The sequence below is a fragment of the Gopherus flavomarginatus genome, chromosome 3, assembly GCF_025201925.1.
Source record: "Gopherus flavomarginatus isolate rGopFla2 chromosome 3, rGopFla2.mat.asm, whole genome shotgun sequence".
In the NCBI taxonomy this organism is placed as follows: domain Eukaryota; kingdom Metazoa; phylum Chordata; order Testudines; family Testudinidae; genus Gopherus; species Gopherus flavomarginatus.
Window position 1 is genome coordinate 164648706 of NC_066619.1, and position 19866 is coordinate 164668571.

The window sequence follows — 19866 nt, forward strand, 5'->3', positions numbered from 1 at the left end:
CTTGCATTTTAATATATTGATAAAAAGTATGCTCGTTTCCCTTTATTCTCATAGCTAGTTTGAGCTCGTTTTGTGCCTTTGCCTTTCTGATCTTGCTTCTGCATTCCTGTATTGTTTGCCGATATTCATCCTTTGTAATCTGACCTAGTTCCCATTTTTTATAAGACTCCTTTTTATTTTTTTAGATCATGTAAGATCTCGTGGTTAAGCCAAGGTGGTCTTTTGCCACATTTTCTATCTTTCCTATCCAGTGGAATAGCTTGCTTTTGGGTCCTAAATAGTGTCTCTTTGAAAAACTGCCAACTCTCCTCAGTTGTTTTTCTCCTCAGTCTCGATTTCCATGGGACCTTACCTATCAGCTCTCTGAGCTTACCAAAATCCGCCTTCCTGAAATCCATTGTCTCTATTTTGCTGTACTCCCTTCTACCCTTCCTTAGAATTGCAAACTCTACGATTTCATGATCACTTTCACCCAAGCTGCCTTCTACTTTCAAATTCTCAACGAGTTCTTCCCTATTTGTTAAAATCAAGTCTAGAACAGCTTCCCCCCAGCAGCTTTTTCAACCTTCTGAAATAAAAAGTTATCTGAAATGCAGTCCAAAAACTTATTGGATAGTCTGTGCCCTGTGGTGGTGTTTTCTCAACATATATCTGGATAGTTGAAGTCCCCCATCACCACCAAGTCTTGGGCTTTGGATGATTTTGTTAGTTGTTTAAAAAAGGCCTCATCCACCTCTTCCACCTGATTAGGTGGCCCGTAGTAGACTCCTAGCATGACATCACCCTTGTTTTTTACCCCTTTTAGCCTAACCCAGAGACTCTCAACACTTCCGTCTCGTATGTCCAACTCCACCTCAGTCCAAGTGTGTACATTTTTAATATATAAGGCAACACCTCCTCCCTTTTCCCCCTGTCTATCCTTCCTGAGCACGCTGTACCCATCCACACCAACATTACAATCATGTGTATTATCCCACCAAGTTTCAGTGATGCCAACAATGTCATAGTTGTATTTATTTATTAGAACTTCCAGTTCTTCCTGCTTATTACCCATACTTGTCGCATTTGTATATAGGCACCTAAGATACCGGTTTGATTTTGCCTCCCGGTTTTGCCCTGACCCTCCTTTCTCTCTGCCATTATAGCCCATGCTCCCCTCTTGTTTCCGATCCAGGTCTCCATGTTCCCCACTTACCTGTGGGCTTTGCTCACCTGTCCCCGTCGAACCTAGTTTAAAGCCCTCCTCACTATGTTAGCCAGTCTGTGTGCAAATAGGGTCTTTCCCTGCCTCGAAAGGTGAAGGCCATCTCTCCCTAGCAGTCCTTCCTCGAATACCATCCCATGGTCAAGGAAGCCAAAGCCCTCCTGGTGACACCGTCTTCGCAGCCAGGCATTCACCTCCATGATGCATCTGTCTGATTTACGATTGCCATACTCTAAGGCCCCTATCCAAAGCCCACTTAGTTTGATGGAACGAATGCCATTGACTTCAATACACTTTGGATCTGCCCTAAATCTTCTGAACATCACCATCTGTGGAAGTATGGATCTAAGCAAAGCTAAAAATTTAAAATATGCAAGCAATATCTCACTCCTTAGCAGATGCACTAATGCTTTATTTTTTGTCAAGAACTTATTTTTATTTCTTGTCCTAAATCCTTGATTACTTTTCCTAAGTAAGCCTATGGGAGTGCAGCTCATAATTTAAAGTAGTAACTGTTCTCCATTAGAGAACTGAACAGGTCACAAATTTGGTGATCTTCAGCTAGCTTCTGCCAAAAATATCAATCTCTTATAAAAGTCTCTACTAAGGAGAGGGCTAGAAATGACACAGAAGGGATGTTTATAGAGCTATGCTGTAGGTGGGAGTGAAGCTTACACATAGGTTCCACATTGTGTACTATAAATTGCTCATGTTGAATATAAATTTTATGGTCCTGGATCAGAGCAATTCTCCATCTAGTCAACTGTCCTGTCTCCAACAGGAGCCAATAAGCATGATTCAGAGGAAAGTGCAAGAAACCTTGAAGTGGGCACCTGGGGAATAATATGATGATAGGAGAATTGATCTCTCTGTGCTATTGGTTTCCAGTGGTGAAATGGGGATAATTATATATACTGGGTGAGGATTAAACAGTTAAGGATTTTACAGTGCCTTGAGAATGAAAAGTGCTATGTAAGTGCAAGTTTCCCATAGCTTTTACATTGGCCCTCATGGGAGGGGGGAAGGGGCAATTCAGTTTTGAAGTAATTGTGAGGATTCAATCAAAATTGTAGATAATTAAAATCATATAAATAGCTTTCTAGATCTTTTTTATTCCTCTGCAACCAGGTGACCCTGATTTTTTTTTCCCCTTCCCTTCAAGCAATGTCCCTGACTCAGTTGTCAAAGACTGGAAAAGCAGAAGTGTCCACGTAGCTTTGAACTTGATACCTGCGGTGGAGTTACAAGGTTAAACAAAGGGGGTGGATTTTTTTTTAAGCTGAGCATTACACTTCAAAAAGGTCTTTCCTCCTCCCCTAGTGCATTTTAGGCTGCGTGCACTCGTGCCTGTCTTTTACTCCTTCCCAGCTGAAGCTGTCAAGGAAGATGAGAGCTCTAGTTTGCTTCCCCCTTGTATTGCAGATAGGGGGAGGAGGTGGTTATTAGAGGGTCGGGCCCCCCCCCCGCTTTTTCTCCGTCTCTCTAGCTGATAACACGCTCGCTCGCTTTTCTCCTCTTAAGTGATCCATTTCTAGGCAACGTGCTGGTTGGTGCTGGAGCTGCCAGCTCTCTCTGCATCCCACCACCAAAGCAAGCTCTGAAGCATCCTGCGGACCATCAGCTGCTTCCCTCTGCTTTGCTCCAGGCACTGCTTCTCTGTCTCCTGCCCTGTCCAACCACTACCTTGCGCGACAGACACAGCACGCTGGGCTTGATTTGCAGATTTCTCCACCAGTTGTGGGAAGCAATTTTTAAGCAGGGGGTGGGGGAAAATCTCTGCATTACTATCTGCATTACCTTGAATTTCACTTTATTTTTTGGCCTGGGGGGGCTTTTCCTGCAGGAATCTGGCTTCTAGAACGGGGATGTCCTAGTTACTTGATACCCCGCTCCGCCTCCTTCCTTAGTGAAGGCGAGTTATTTGTTGCGGGCTCCCGGGCTCTGGGGCCAAGAGGGGTTTTTTGTGTATGTGTGTGCGCGCGCGCGGTGTGTGTGTGTGGTGGGTTGGAAGTTGTTGTGCAGGAACCGGGACTGAGCGGATCCCTGGACCCTGCGGAAGGATGGAGGTGGTCTGACGAAGAGAGGCGCCTGCTGCCCAGAGAAGCAATCGGGCTGGATGGATTTGCTGCCCGAACTAACAGCAGCTGTGGTCGCTGTGCCCAGAAGCCCCCCGAAGTAACGCGGGGCTCTTGCGAAGGAGAGGGGCGCCCCAAACCCTGGGCTCTCCCATCAGCCGCTGTACACAGGCAATCGGGATTTAAACAGTGTTCCTGCATCTCCAACTCTTGGGCTTGCTGCGCTGTCCTTCACTATCCTCCTTGTAAGAAGAGATCTGCCACTCTTTTAAAAAAACAAAAAACCTAAACCCCAGGAGGACATGGAAGTTTTCTCTCTCATCTTGGTTGTGTCTGTCTGGTGGATTCGAACCTGGGAAACGGCGATTGCAGATTCAATCATACATATAGGTAAGGGGGCTGCTGCGTCTGCTGGTTACTTTTCGAGCTCCCCTTTGCAATGTCTGTCTCTCATTCGCGCTCTCTTTGCAGTCCCTTTTCCTTCTTGCCATCTTCTTTCCTGCTCTCCCTCCCCCCCCCCCCCCCGTATCATTGCTTCCCATAAAGGTCTTTGCTTCCCCCTCCCTTTTTTTTACAGTTGCTCTTTATAAATGGTTCTTGATGGATGATGTGTGTTTAAAGCCTGGGTTTCGTATCTAGTGGCTTGGAGGGTTTTTTACGGGGAGGGGGATAGCGGGAGAGTTCACACACCCTGAATTTGCCCTTGGCACGAATCCCACCCCCTTTCCCCGCGACTCACTAATTTGCCCTATCTGGGAACCCCAAAGTATCCCCCAGATGGAGACTAATAACCACAGCCACCCCCCGCCGCCTCGGCGGAACAGGTGGTTTGGCAACGTGAGCTGCTGGGTTTCGGAAAGCAGCTGTGTGTGCAAGGGGAAGATGTTCCGTTTAGCCCCCCCGCTAACCGTTCCTTCCCCCCCGCCCCAGTGTAAGCGGCGCTGCTGCTATCCCAGCTGGAGGAGGCGCAGCAGCAGCGAGCCGGGGCCGCGTAAACCCTCTCCCGGAAGGGTTCAGAGCCAGCTGCTGTACAGACGGGAACTCGGGGGCCAGACGCACCTCCCTCTGCTCCGTCCCCGATCCAGGGAGGTGCATAGCGGGGCGTAATTCCATCTCTCCCCCCGGCCCGGTTTTCAGAGAGAGGGCAGCGGAGGCGGGTGGGGGCGTCCCCTCGGCCAGCGCTGCCGCGGAGTTACGGGGACTAGGGGTTGCTCTGCTGCTGCCCTGGAAGGGGTTAAGGAGCCAGCCCTGGAGCTGCTCGTGGCCCCACCTCTTGGCAGCACGATGGCCACACGGGGAGTCAGAGAGCTGGAGGGAGGAAGTCGCTGTGTGTGTACGATTATTATTCACAGCGCTGTCCGCAGCAAGCTCAAGCTGTAACCCACATTTCTATCCAGAGAGCGGGGCATAGGGGCGAGAGACAGCTGGACCCCCCCCCCATGTGACAGGCCGGCCTGCCAGGGGACAGTCCCAGCCTCTCCTGCGGGCATTTTCTTCTCCCTTCCAGGGAACAGCGCGGGTTCCCCTGCCTTCCCTGGGGGAGATTTACCTGGAGGGGAGATCTCTCAACTCCCACCCCCCCGCATCGCTGAGTGATCTGTAAGCCAAACAGGCAGGCGAAACAAGAGCGTACAAATGTGGATGCCTGCCTGCAAGGCGGGCAATAAAAAACAAACAAAAAAAAAAGACCAATCCCTCTGCTGGGTCTGGGGGGAGCTTGTTCTCAGGTGTCTGCCGTGCGGGAGCCTGGGTGTGCAAATACAGCTAGTGCTCTGCCTCGGATCCCTTCTTACTTCCAGCGCCAGGCCCCGTAGAACCAGGGGGCTCGCCCGCTCTCTGAGGTTGCCTTTGTAAACATATCTGTCTGTGCCTATCATTTGTAGCCGCAGTGTGTATAACAGGGAAAGTAAGATCCGAATTTAGCATTCCATCCCTGCACTTGCAGCTTTAAAAGTGACACTAGCGTTGGGGCAGCTGTCCAATCCTTCATTTAAGATTGGCAGGTGCCCACCGACTATCAATCCCCATGGGTACAGAACTTTACAGGGGTCAATCCTAATAGCTAGCCTTGACTGGAACCTCCAGTCTTCTACTGAGGCAGAGCAATATGCCCTCTTTTTAAAGAGAGCATGGCTTACTAATTTCTTTGCCGTTGTAAACTATAAGTCACACTGCCTAGTGCTTTTGATTTTAGGAGCTTATCACTAATTGACCACATCTTAGGGTTTGGGGTGACATCTTTACCCTCTAACAATCTACCTGATGAGGGAAAAGTGAATGCACTATATCCAGTCTCTTTTATTAAATGATCAGCTTGCATGTACTGTAACTGTTGGGTATAGTTCAGAAAGAGGAAAATATCTCCTTTCTTCTCTCTGCACCGGTAATTGTTGTTTCTATTTGTTATTGTTTAAACTTATTTATTGTATCTGGCATGTATGACACAAGTATCTACTGCTTCCCTCTTTCTTTAAAATGCCATTAGTTGGTAGATGCATCAACATAATAAATCTTCTGGGTAAGTGGGTGGGGAACCGAAGTGGTTCCTTCTCACACAATTAATTTGGACTTGAAAGACAATTAGTACATTTGACAAGGGGATTAGCTCTTTTTATAGACTGCTTTATGTTGCCAAGATACTGGCAAATTTATAATTGTTACACATAGCTCTAAATCGTTTATAATTTAAAACTGAAAATAAATGCCCTGCAATTACAGATACTTGAATGTCTAATAAGTCAGCAGTTAAAACAGGCAATCCTGTAGAACTCAGAGGTGAAAACCATAATAATACCCCAAATGACCCTTAAATTTTGTATTCTAGGTTTTATGAAACCCTAATTAGATTTTGTTCCATGTATAGGTAATATTAAGTTACATATAATGTATTTAAGCAAGAATAATGAAAAGTCATTGTCAATTGAAGACGGCATTTTTTTTAGTATTAATATTTTAAATAATAAAGGATGGGGGAGAGAATCAATCAACAAATTATTTTAATACTTGTGGATGGGATTTTCAAAGCCAAAGAAGAAAAGGAAAGGTTTAAATTCTGGAGTAAAAGTAACACAGATATGTAATACAGATGCCCTCAGGCAATGAGAAGAATAAGCTATTTTCATAATTCTACAATGTTAACATGTTCCTTCTGTTCAAGTGGAAAATATTTCTAATCTAGAGAGCCCATGTACAGAGGAGGTTGGGTGGAGGGGGGAGGAGAGAATCTTGAGAAGAAATAGAACTAACATACTAATCCTTTGCACATGTATTCCTTTATGATAGTATATACTCCTCATTATAGTGCACTAACTGCCTCACTTGACTGCATGTTAAGTATTTGATATATTTAACATAAAACGGTTGTATTTCTGAATGTGTAACTATCCTATCAGACAGCTGAGTAGACTACCACAACACGAATGGCTACCTAGAATTAGCAAGCTGTGATTAATATGTTGGGGGTGGTGTGGGGAGTTTTTTGCGTTTTATGGAGTACTGATTCATTTTTCTCTTCCAAACTAACACTTTAAATTATTCTAGTTGTGTTTTCTGATAATGTTTAGGGCAAATCGGTCTATTTTCCAAAATATCTTCCTCTGAATATTGATAGGGCTGCCCATAGTTAACATGTTGCTGTTGGCTAAGTATTATAAATAGGAACTGGCAGTTCAGAAAGACTGCATTAAGCATGCTTGTGAAAATGTTGAAATGAATCACCTCCACTGTAATTATACTTACCCTATATAAAAGGAGGGGGGTATGACATGTCAAAATTACGCAGTTCTGTGTTGTCGCCTCTCTGAGCCTGTGCATTGATTCAGTAATTTCATCAGACTCACATTACTTGATTGCTTAGAAGTTTCCTAATGATCTGTATGCTGTAGGAAGAACTCAAAAGCCGTGAGCAGAATGGCAATGATACTGTGTTTTATGAGTCTATTCAAAAAGTGGCTCTGATTTATGTAGCTCAAAAGCAATAAAGTCTTTGAGATTAGCCACGCTGCCTGCTATTTTCTTCGTATATATATCTCTCGTCCCACACTCTTTACTCCCTAAACACAACAGGAGTTTAGAACGGTGCTTTTAATTAAGCAGGGATTAGGCGGCATTTCTAGTCTACTGCAAGATTTGTGTATGGTTCATATCTTCTGCCAAGGGTCTTATATTTTGTAATAAGTGCTCACTCCTTTATCTTGCTATATGGGCACAGTAATATCTTGGTGTACATGTGTTTATGTAATGCATAAATACACAAACACATGCCTGTATCAGATGAAACAAAGCTGTCTGAGTCAGGTAGCAAATAAAATCTTTATCATATAAGAGCGCAGGTGTAAAATGTCATTACAATCACTTTAAAGAATAATGCAGTACAACTGTAGTACTGCTTTAACCAATAAGATTGCAGTATGCAAATGAAGTCAAGGTTACTCTATATTGTATCTCTTTCACCACCCAATAATACCCAATAGCATGCTGTTCCTAACTTTATCCATATCAAGTGGAATGTTCAAAACTCAAATTTGTGTCTTGCAGTTTTTTTTAAATAACAGAATTTTGGAAAAACAATAATACACCAAAGCTTTTAGACGGCAAGCTCTTTGCAGCAGGGAGTATCCTGTACTCGATGGAAGTCAAGTGCATAGCTAGGTCCCAACCTTGTTAAGGTGTGTAGACACTAATTCTCTCTACATTTTTAATAGAGGGACATTTTGTATATCCAGTGGAGGCATTTTGTTTCTGTTAAGATCTTGTGACATCCTTCAAATACCACTCCTACCCCACAAAAAAAATTATGCAGGAAAAGTGAAAAAACTAGTATGGAAGTATACACATCTGCATCTCAGGATTTGCTTAATACAAAGTCTGGCTAGTACCACCCAAAGGAACTTGTTTACTGCGGAGATGTGTGTCAGTATAAGAATCTGATCAGCTCCCTTGATGAGTGTGCCTTATTAGTAAAGTTTTGTGCAAATCTCTTTAGTATAGAACTTGTTTTATATACTTCATTATAAACTCAGACATTTCTCACATACAGTATATCAGCATAAGCCCTGCCATTTTGCATACAACCCTTTTATACTTATTGCTTCCTATGCCCATGTTTCTGCACCTATGTAGTATATTATTAAATAGATACTGTGACTGATCTTGTGATTAATACGGCCCTTGCTAAGAATGATGTATTGTACCTCAATAACTCATTAATATTGTAGTCCCACAAATATTTCATATTTGTGGAAGTCTGTTTTATATGGTACAGGAAATAAACAGGCACATGATACTAGGAAAAAATGAGTATTTGAATAGACCAAAAAAGCCTTCAGTTTTCTGTTCAACACTTCACTATAATTCGCCAGGGTAGCTTTTTCTAACTATGCTATGAAGTCATGAAGTACACAGCATAGCATATGTTTAGCAGCTAGTATGTTTTATTAATATCTGAGAGTCTCCAAAATATATTGTACACTACATGCTTAATGTCTTCTATATGCATTATTTTTGAAATTCTCTTCCAAGAGTTTAGCACTGTTACACCATTTTGGGTCCCTATAATGTATTTTTAATGCTAATTACACTATTCCTAGAAGGGAAAATCTTCTGTGCATAGATTATGGCTCGTTGCTGTCTTCTAAGGACATGTTTGCCATTAGGTGTCACTGCTTTCTGAAGTGTGTTTCTTTGCCGTCACATAGGGCCTGATCCAAAGCCTACTGAAATCACAGGAGTCTGTCCTTTGACTCCAGTAGGCTTTGGATCAGGCCCATAGCTGAGGGAGTATGATTTACTCAAAAGACTTAAATGACTGCTTTTAGTATCTTAGTGGCTGCTTAAATTACTTCAGGGTCTTCGTACTGTATACAGCTAAACAAATAAACATCCTATTTCAAATGGCTTTTTAACATGTCAACCGTTGATATTATGTATGCTTTCAAATGACTAGTTATAGTCTCATAGTACTATCTCTGAAAATACTCTGTGTGTGGTGGTGAGAATCTCTTATGGCTGAGACTGTTCCAGTGTAAATATACTAACTAAGGTTTGTTTAACTTAATGAACAAAGGTGTTAAGTTTGGTTCTCTTCTTCTCCCTCATCTTCCAAAGCATGTGGTATTGAGTTACTCCTCAGATAAAGGCATAAATTTAGAGCCTGCTCTGAATTTACATTATCTGCGGTGACAGCTTGTAGAATTTAGGGGGGGGGGGGGGGGCTTTTAAAAATGTGTTTTATTATTTAGCCTTTTCCGGCTATTTGTACTGTTGATCATTGTGTTTAGTTGTTTTACCTTATTGTAGCAAATTATTATTTTTTTTAACAATGGCATTGACAAAAAGACGAGACAAAATTTAAGAGAGAGACAAATTTTATCTTGGTATGGGTTATAATGGTTTCTGGGTTTTATGCTAAAATTTGCCAAAACACAACTTACCCTAACATATAAAATTGTAAAATTTTATAATTTATATACACTAAAATACCAGAAAGGTGTTCAATTTTCAGTGGTGCAAATTGAGGGCATGGGCAATGTCTGAAACATTCCTGATCAATTTGGGGCTGTAGACTTGTTATAGTAAATGGAAATTGTTTGTATTGGTAAAAAGCAGAAAAAAATGTCTAAATCCAGAAAATTCATTTACATGATCTTAATAAGATCTACAGATTAACTAGTATTGATGTATGGAAAGTGTTAATGTGCCAAATGCCATCAGGCAATGTAATGCAAGAGTTCAATAAATATATTTACCTTGTGCCCTTGAAAACCTAGAATATCATTGTGTCTGTGGTGGTGTGGTTTTATTTATTTATTATTTATTTACTTATTTTTGAACCTGTTGATGTTTTGGACATTAGAAGGAGCTAGGATGCCCAGACAGCATGTGTGAAAAATCAGGATGGCAGTGAGGGCAATAGGAGACTATATAACAGAGAGACCCCAAAATCGGGACTGTCCCTATAAAATCGGGGTCTCTGGTTATCCTAGAAGGAGCTGATGGTCATCTGAGCTAGCGAAACTGGCAGGCTACTTCCAAAGTCCATATGCACTTCAAGGAATATCCTCCTATCAGATTGTTGCATATTGACACCCTGACTTCCCTATTGTGTTGCCTTTTGGATCTCAAGCTACCTCCACACACACCCCACCCTGCCCCCATATAAAGTCCATCAATAACTAGGAAAGCAAATCATTGCAGGCCACAGTTACTAAAAATGGCTCTTGATAGACTTACCTAACCTTTTTCATACGACTTGGCTGCTAATGTAGACTGGTTCAAGTTGTTACCGACCAGTGTTGGAGGAAGCATGATAGGGACCAGATGGAATGTGGAAAGTCTAGCAAGTCATTTCTGCCAGGTGTTTGAAACAATTAAATTATGCGAGCAGCCAAGCCATTGTCAACAGCAGTTGAGGTAGATCTGAAGTAATCCATGAATTATGAAAACTGTTCACCAGTTTTCAGCATCCTAGAGTAGCTTAACCTAGAGGGTGCAGATAAGGAAATAGTTGTCTCCCATCCTGCCCGTTAGTGTAAAGATATAATGGTTTTTAATCTGGAAAGTGAGAGGGTGAAAACTTAAATGAAGAGGGAGAGAGGAAAAGGCCTCTGTTCTCACCCCCCTTTCTCAGCTTTCAAAATGCTCCCTTGCATAGATAACACGAAAACTCTCCCCTGTGATATTCTCTCAGTACATGTCAATTTTACTTAGTAAATCTGAGGAGAAAGAGAAAGGGGGCAACTGGCATGGTTCAGAAAAGACAACAATTAATAATAGTGCATATGACTTGGATAGTTGTTACTTTTCTGGGTCATCTGATATTTAAATAGAAAAGTATTTTAGGCTGATAATGACACGGAGAAGAATTTGGGTGCTGAATATGAATTCTGGTAAGAGGTGGGACTTTGGCAATGTTGTGTCACTTTGTGATGCTGAAAAGGGGGAAATTGTATCTGTTTTTGTGCAACATTGGTGTTTGTCATTGTTTTTGAGCCTCATACTTGCTTTGGAACAGAAGTTGGCATGACATAAAAAGCACAGTGTGAACTGTAGGAGAAGTGAGCGCTGGAAAAAAGAGTAACACTTCAGTATACGCCAAGATAACCTAGTAACTACAATGTATATGTGTAGTATTAAAACTATACCAAAGTCTTCCTGTATAAAAGTAAATACTGTAATTTTAGGCAATTGTGAACTGATTGCAATAAGATTTGCAGGAGAAAGTTTAGATTTTAAGTAGCTTTCGTTACACACAATAGTTTCGGAATGACAGGGAAATATGGTGGAAGAAGATGAAATACAGAAGTTTCCTGAAAGTTTATTCTAGATTTAGCTGACAAGGCATACTCAAGAGGAAAGTGAAAAGGAAGATGAGTGAAAAATGAAGGGAGGGGAAGAAATAAGATATCAAAGTTGAGAACAAAGTTCTGCGGCAGTTGCGTTAAGTGGAAAAGATCTAAATCAGAGGGGAAAAATTGCAAAGTTGCAGAATTTAAATGAAGAATTGTAAGTGTATTTTAACTTATTAGATAACACTCTGTGCAAAAATGCTAATTATTCCTAATTGTTATATTTGCTTTTACCCATGAATAAAATATCACGTATCTTATAAAATATGCAGTGAAAATCATTAGATAATTCCTCTTGGACTCTTTAATGCAGATTTAAAGAATTCAATCTTTTTTATTTTTTCATTACTTGTAAATCATTAACTGTTTTTAATAAGTTAGATTGCTAAGGCTAATACTCAATGTACCAAACAATAATTGGTTGTTTTGCAGAACCTTTTTTCTTCTGCTACCCTGTGCACCCTGCACCCAATCTTCCATGCAGACTCAAATGGAGGTAAAGATTTCATTATAATGTCTTTTTTGATTGGTTCTGGTTAATCTGCACCATGATGGAGCTGTGAACAGTAATATTTTTCACTGTTTTGATGGGAAGCAGCACATTGCTGTGGCTAGAGCACTGGGTAGGGATTTAGTAGACCTCAGCCTTAGTCCTGTAGTCTCTGTGCCTCAATTTACCCACTACTCCCTCTCAAAGCACTGAATAAATGGCTTCACTAGCATTTTTCATGTCCTATTTTTTTATTTTTAGTTAAGATATAGAGTACATGGCCTATTTTTCCCATAGGTAGAGATTTGTGCAGTACGGAATAAAATACCTTTAAAGTCCACCTTACAAAAATCTTACTTGATACCCTACATTCTTCTCTGCCTGCCTGCATGCTTGTTGCCCCTTGGTCGTGCTGATGGGTAAAAATAAAACCACTGAAGTCAATTAGGAGCTCAAGTCCTGTTGACATTCAACTGGGCTTAGGCTCCTAAGTCACTCTGGTATTTTTGAAAATATCAGCCACTTGACTTATGTGTAGAGAGAGAGGCCAGTTTCATTACACTTGCATTCTAACCCAAACTAGACTTGCACGGGCTGCCTAGATGTTGCATAGATGTTGAAAGTGTTTTGTTGTGGAAAGTCTTGCATCCAACTTATAGCTTTGGTGTCTCATTAGTTCCTGCATCTCATCATACCTGTTGGCACCTGGCAAAACAAAAACAATAAAGTGATGGAAGGTATATAATGTGAGAACGCTTAAGGCTGACAAGGACAAGCTGTACCATTGCTGGTGCCTGGCAAACCCAATAAAGACACAGATGTCAAAATGTAACACTCTATAGCACCTGATCCAAAGCCCATTGAGGTCAATGGGGAGATGTTAATTGAATTCCATGGGCTTTGGTGAGCACCATTAAAAATTGACATTCACTGCACTATAGTATGTATCAATATAATATACGCCATCATATGCCAGCAATGCCCCTCTACTATGTACATCGGCCAAACTGGACAGTCTCTGCGGAAAAGGATAAATGGACACAAATCAGATATTAGGAATGGCAATATACAAAAACCTGTAGGAGAACACTTCAACCTCCCTGGCCACACTATAGCAGATCTTAAGGTGGCCATCCTGCAGCAAAAAAACTTCAGGACCAGACTTCAAAGAGAAACTGCTGAGCTTCAGTTCATCTGAAAATTTGACACCATGAGCTCAGGATTAAACAAAGACTGCGAATGGCTTGCCAGCTACAAAACCAGTTTCTCCTCCCTTGATTTTCACACTTGAACTGGTAGAACAGGGTCTCATCCTCCCTGATTGAACTGACCTCGTTATCTCTAGCTTGCTTGCATATATATACCTGCCCCTGGAAATTTCCACTACATGCATCTGATGAAGTGGGTATTCACCCACGAAAGCTCATGCTCCAAAACATCTGTTAGTCTATAAGGTGCCACAGGATTCTTTGCTGCTTTTACAGATCCGGACTAACACGGCTACCCCTCTGATACTTGAGTCCTTAATGACTTTTTCTATCAGTATGGGTGTGATCCAACACTCACTTGAAGCTAATGAAAAGGCTCCAATTGACTTCTGTGGGCTTTGTATCAGGGCTTATACAAGTATTTGAGATTAATACGTAGGTCTTCAGAAGTTTGGTCAGTTGCATGAGATGGAGGAAGAGGAGGTAAGTATTCCCTGAAGGGAAGGAAGATGATGACATCATTTGGAACCTTAATGCTGAGGACCAAGTTCTGAAGGGTCTCGGGATGAACAAATCCTGTTAATTACTGTACCAGTTTATTACTTTCTGTGTTTTGTGCAAGGCTGTTGAACGTCCCTGAGGCTAGAATTAATTGGCTATTTGTTGTGCCAAGTGAAGAGTACAACAGTTTTAGGAAATAGGTTTATATTCTCCTGTCCAAAATATGAAGGGAAAGAGAAACTCAAGTCATGTGAATGACATGCTGGGAGCATTTTGTACCAGTATCTTGAAATAAATAATAAAATATTAAAAAAGTCCACATATATGACTTTGAACTTTGTAATATTCCCTCCCACTCCTTTACTTTGTCTAATTTGACCTTTGGAACTAGCATTCAATTTCTCCCCTCTTTCCCCCAAGTGTTGGCAATAAAGCGAGAAATACGTGCTATTTAGGGCAAGTCTACATGTACAGCGCTGCAGTGGCACAGTTGTACCAATGCTGCAGTGTGTCTGGTTAAGACTCTCTCTGCTGACAGGAGAGAGCTCTCCCATGGGCATAATAAAACCAGCTCCACAAAAGCAGAAGCTATGTCAGTGAGAGAAGCTCTCCTGCAGACACAGCGCTTAAGTCAGTGCATCTTATGTTGCTTGGGGGTAACTTATTCACACCCCTTAGCGACCTAAGTTATGCTGACATAAGCTTCAGTGTAGACATAGCCTTAGAAGCAACCCATGTTTGCTTTGAAGGCAGCTCCAGCACTGATTGCTGACAAGTTAATTTTTAGAGAGAATAGGGTTCACTTGTACTGTGTTGCTCAAATGCGATCTTAACAGTCTGAATGATATGGTCTTTTATATCAACACAGTTTTTACTACTATTGTTTTAATAGTCTCTGACAGTAGTGAAATAACAGTGAGTGGTAGTTAATTTGAATGTAGATTCTGAAATGGCCCTCATTTATGGAGGGCATTTGAAGAGTATGCCTTGGCGCTCTGCTGTTATATTAAAATTCCAAAGTACTAACTTAGATTGAATGGTGCTGTGACAGAATACTACTACCATCTGCACATGAGATTATTGTTTAAACAACCTCAATTCCTGGAAAGAGCAGACACATTCTGGAGTGAAACAAGTCTGGCTCTAAACTAATATTCTAGTTCAAGGGTTCCCACAGCTCAGCAGAGGCATAAAACCAAAATCTCATCTTAGGTAAATTGGCATAATTCCTTCTTAGTCAATGAATCTATGCCCACTTACACCAGTTGAGAATCTGGTCCATAGTTGAGCAAGACACTACCTCCCATTCACAGTTATTTGTAACACCTCTTCTTCCACCACAGTCCCATAACAGCTCTGTGACAACTACAGCAATAGTTAACATGGCACAATAACATTAGAAGAATACTCTGTGACTATCTAGAGAGCTTTATTGCAGTTCAGCTGCTGACAATGAGGAGAGCCAATACCATATGATTAGACATTACCTCCCATCTTGCGGGGTCCCAAAGAGCAGGCTCCAGGAAGATTCTCAATATCTACACTGTAAGTGAACAGCCCCAGAGCCCAAGCCCTTTGAGCCCAAGTCAGTTGACACAGGCCAGCCATGGACATATAACTGCAGTGCAGACATAACCTAAGAGTACAGGGCATGGAGGTAATGGTAGGGATCTAGTCTCTGAGAGGACAGCTCCCTTCATGGTAAGTATAGAGAAGATCTAAGACATATGCATGTTCATGGGCTGCTTTTCCCCCACAGGCCACTGTGGAACTTGAAAAATTTTAGCCTTCAGGGGCCAGATTTTTAAAGGTGTTTTGGTGCTTAGTGATGTAGAGAGGCATCTAGTTAGTTTCTCAGAAGAACTGAATAGGAGGGTGGTTTAAAACAGAAATGGGGTGAGGAGCTATGACCCAGTCATGGTGGGGGAAGGTGGAAGTGACCTGGTAGAGAGGTTGAATGTGGAACAAAGCAGCCTCTGACCTACTGGGGTTGAGGTAGGGAGCAAAACTATGGTGGGTAGTATGGAGGGTGCAGAAAGAGGAGTAGTGGAAAGTTAGAACTGCTGGGAGGGCAACTTGTTTCTCGAGAAGAGGGAAGAACCCCAAACTGAGATTTTATTTGGAAGATCAAAAATGTGTGTCTGTGGAGTAATATAAACTCTTACTTGGGAGACAAGTGGGCAGGAAAAGGAGAGGTTTCTGCCATTGAGGCCAGCCTTGTTGGGCATCAGCCATCACTGAAGTTAAAATTTTTTATGTGATTAAATTATGAAGTCCATCAATATGCTTGAACTGTTTCTATTATTGTGATTTGAATTGCAGTAGTATGTAGAGTCCTGACTAAGACCAGGTCCCCATTGTCCTATAAGTGTACTTAGTAAGAGACAATCACTGCCATGAAGAGCTTGCAGTCTAAAGAGACAATACATAAAAGGACAGGGAGAAAGAAGGTGGTATCCTTGTTCAGTAGAACAGAGAATACAGGCACAGATTGGAGAAGTGACTTGCCCAATGCCATAGGAAGCTTGTGACAGAGGCACAAACTGTACCTAAGTGTCCCAAATCCCAAGCCACAAGATCATCCTTCCTATTGATGACATGAAAGCAATTTGGTCTCTGTGCTTCATCATTTTTGATGGAGATGGAGATGTGGACAACTGCCTGATAGAAACTTGACTGACAGCATCAGCTCACTTCGCACACAGCACCAAATAGTTATCAGAAAGTAATGACTAGATGTGAACCAGTAACCTTGAGTTGTTGAAAACTGTCCGACTGCTCGTCCCTTGAGCTATCTATCTGTAGTGTATTATGTGAGTTGAATATTGGGTGCTTACACTGATGCAAATTCTTAGGGGATCTAGGATGAAAATTAGATTTTAATTTTACATGGGTTAACCACATAATTCATATAAAATATCAGTGTTTCTAACTTCTGAAGCAGAGTCCTAGTTGTCACTTATTTTCTAATGTTGTAATTTTTGTCTGCTCGTAAGCTTTTTAGATCATGTTTTATAGCAAGTGTTTCCATTTTATTTTGCAATATTATAGTATGTTACAAGATGCATTCTGTGACCTGTAGGTTATGGAGGATGTTTTCAGTCATCTGTAAAACATATACATATGCTGAATATGCATTTGATTGGTTTAATCTTTCCATTAGATCTTGAGACTTTTTTTAGTCCATCCCTAAATTATTTGCGTCAATTACATCCTTGAAAGAACTATACTCCATGAGAAATAATTATAGAATGGAAAACCAAATCATTTGAGGTAATTGCAGTTTAGCTGAAAGCTTGTTACGTTTTTGGCAGATCTGTATATTGGCACCAATTTACTAATGAGTGCATTTTTAACACTAGTTCTGTCCTCCATAACTGAGCTATTAATGTAACTTTAATCAACTGAACTAGCACAACACATTTATAATTGATCAAGGGTCGCTAAACCAACATTTGAACATTTGTAGATCAGCAGTATTTGTATAGGACAGTAAAGGTTTAAAAGTCACTGATTTGTCTACTTTAATGAGAAGTTGCCTCAAATGGTAGTGTATAATATATTTCGATGCAGTGATGTTTGCTAGTGAAGTCTTTCTATGCTATGTTTCCCTGATATATTGTGTGAGTTCTCTAATTAACCTGGACTTGAGGCATTAACTCATTCGTGATCTGCTGTATCCCTAATCCTCTGCTGAAAATTTTAAAAGCTTTCTATTTATTTATTGGTCTGCAATTACAGTAGCAATGCACTGGGCATGGAAATACTCTAGAAAGTTTTTAAAATAAGTAAAGCAGCAAAGATGAGGCCAAATGAGTTTGTAGGATTACTTGTTTTTGAAAATTGTTTTGAGGCCTGCACAGCCTCATTAAGCTTAATGTCAACTGCCATGAAGTTAAAAATAATTTGCAATTCATAATGTATTTGGAGTTTTGGTATCACTGTCCTTCATACGGTCAAGTGCAAACAAAAAAATTAAAATCCCGGAAGGTGATCAGACCTGATGATGATGCTGAATACTAAAGCATACTGAGCATGCTCTCTGGGAACAGTCGTCAATGCATCAATAGACATTTGGCCCATTATCTTAAACATAAAAATCATTACCCTATAGAAAGAAAGGTAAAGCTCCTGTTGCTTTCAGTGGGAGCAAGATTGCAGAATAGATAATTGTCTTGGCGCAGGTAAGAACTTGTTCTCTTTGTACAGCACCTAGCACAATGGGGTCCTGGTTTATGACTAGGACCTCCAGTCGCTACAGTAATGCCAATCATTTCGTAGTATCATTTAATGTCTGTGGGCAAAATTGTTGCCCTGACTAAAGTGGCTGGGATATGTGGGATAGAAGGAGCAAACATAGGTGGGAATGACCCTAGACATACTAACCTAACCCTCAAATAGCTTAAGAGCTGAGTTTAGTAACTGATTATTCAGTCTGGTGGCCAAACCTATAAATCCCCTCAAATTCTGTTTCAGGTCAACCTGAACCAGAAGTCTTCAGTTTTTCTTGTCAAAACAGAAAACTTTTGTTCTGGGTTCAACAAAATGTTTCAGTGAATCAAAAATATTACATTTGACCCAAACCCATTGTTGATTTTAGTTTAATCTTCATCTATATTTTTTTGCACTTAAAAAAAAATCTAAATGTCAAAATAAAATATCAGGCATGTCTACACTACCCCACAGTATGGACTATGGGGTGCGAACAGAAGTGCAAACTGAAATGCTGCTCCATATGGATACTGAAGGTGTGAACTAAAAGGTTCCTAGTTTGCATTAACATAGTCCTCTTCAAACAGAACTATATTAATGCAAAGTAGGAACCTTTTAATTTATATCCACAGCATCAAAATGGCAGAGTTACAAAGCAGCTCTTTGGTGCATACTGCTATTCACACCCTGTAGTGTAAATGGCAGGGCACGTTCATAACCTCAAAATGAAAAGTTGAAACATTTTGTATTTTGAAAATATTGAAACTAAATGTTTTGACTTTCAAAAATCTTTTTCAGCTGAAAGTATTTTGCAAATTGTTTACCAAAAAATTCAGTTTTGGGACAAACCAACTAGTTGTAGGAAAAACTTCAACCAGTTCTAATTACAATATCCTTAGTTGTGCTACTAGTATTAAGTGTCAGGATTTAAAAAACTATCCAGAGTAAATTGGCATAGATCAATCAGCTACAAAGGCATTAACCTGACTTAATAAGGTGAGGATTTACTTCTTATTTCTACTGCTTGTGCTTTCGTGCATTTCACTCAGTTTGGATGGCAGCTCCATTTGTTTTTAATTGGTTTCACTTTCTAGGTTGCATGCACTAGTACAATATCTTGTTACTTGGGTTTCTGAGGATCCACAGGCCTAGAACCCTTGTCTGAAGGCATTGGGATAGTTAACGGTCTCACATTGCCTCTTGGAGGCTGCAGAGCCATAGCCCAGGAATGCTGTAGAGATGAGGCACTGCAGGAAGTATTGCCAATGGGTGTGGAGTGACAGCACCCTGTGGCCTTCTGATTGGCCTGTGTTCCCTTTTTAACCCTGGAGAGTATATCAGGAAGGTGTCTGAGCAGTCATGAAGACTTGTTGTTTGCTGCATCTCTACGACTGGTCTTGCTTTCTGATCCCCATTCTCTGACTCCCATCTTAACTGTGACCTTGCATCCTGATGCCAGCCTGGCAACTATTTTTCATCTCCAGTCCCCATCCCAGGCCTGACTCTGGCCTATTGATCCTGGCTCGAGCAATTACTCTGGTCCCTGCTTGCTGACTCATGGACACCAGCCCAGCTGTGACTGCTAGGCAAGACTCTCTAGTCCCTTGTCCTTTTAATTTCCAGCAATGCAGGGGAATGTTTAAATATTGAACTATTTGTAATGAAATTAAAACTATATAATACAGCCATTCTACAGGGTCTTATTTTGTCCCCTTTTATTCTCAACAGTTGTGCTGTCAAATTATATTTTTCTTAGCACAAGCTGAATTTTGAGACAAAGTACTTGAAAAGATAGTTAAATGGCTTATTTGTCTGGCTGTTCTTTGTCAAA

At 41.1% G+C, this 19866-nt stretch overlaps 1 protein-coding gene across 1 annotated transcript in view; it reads left to right on the forward strand.

Moving 5' to 3' along the window:
- Positions 1-2688: 2688 nt before the first annotated feature.
- Positions 2689-19866, forward strand: part of GRID2 (glutamate ionotropic receptor delta type subunit 2) — a 1109147-nt gene continuing 1091969 nt past the window's right edge. Inside the window, exon 1 of the mRNA XM_050944015.1 lies at positions 2689-3669. Within this exon, the coding sequence (XP_050799972.1) occupies positions 3582-3669 (88 nt within the window). The 5' untranslated portion in view covers positions 2689-3581. The remainder of the gene's footprint in view (positions 3670-19866) is intronic.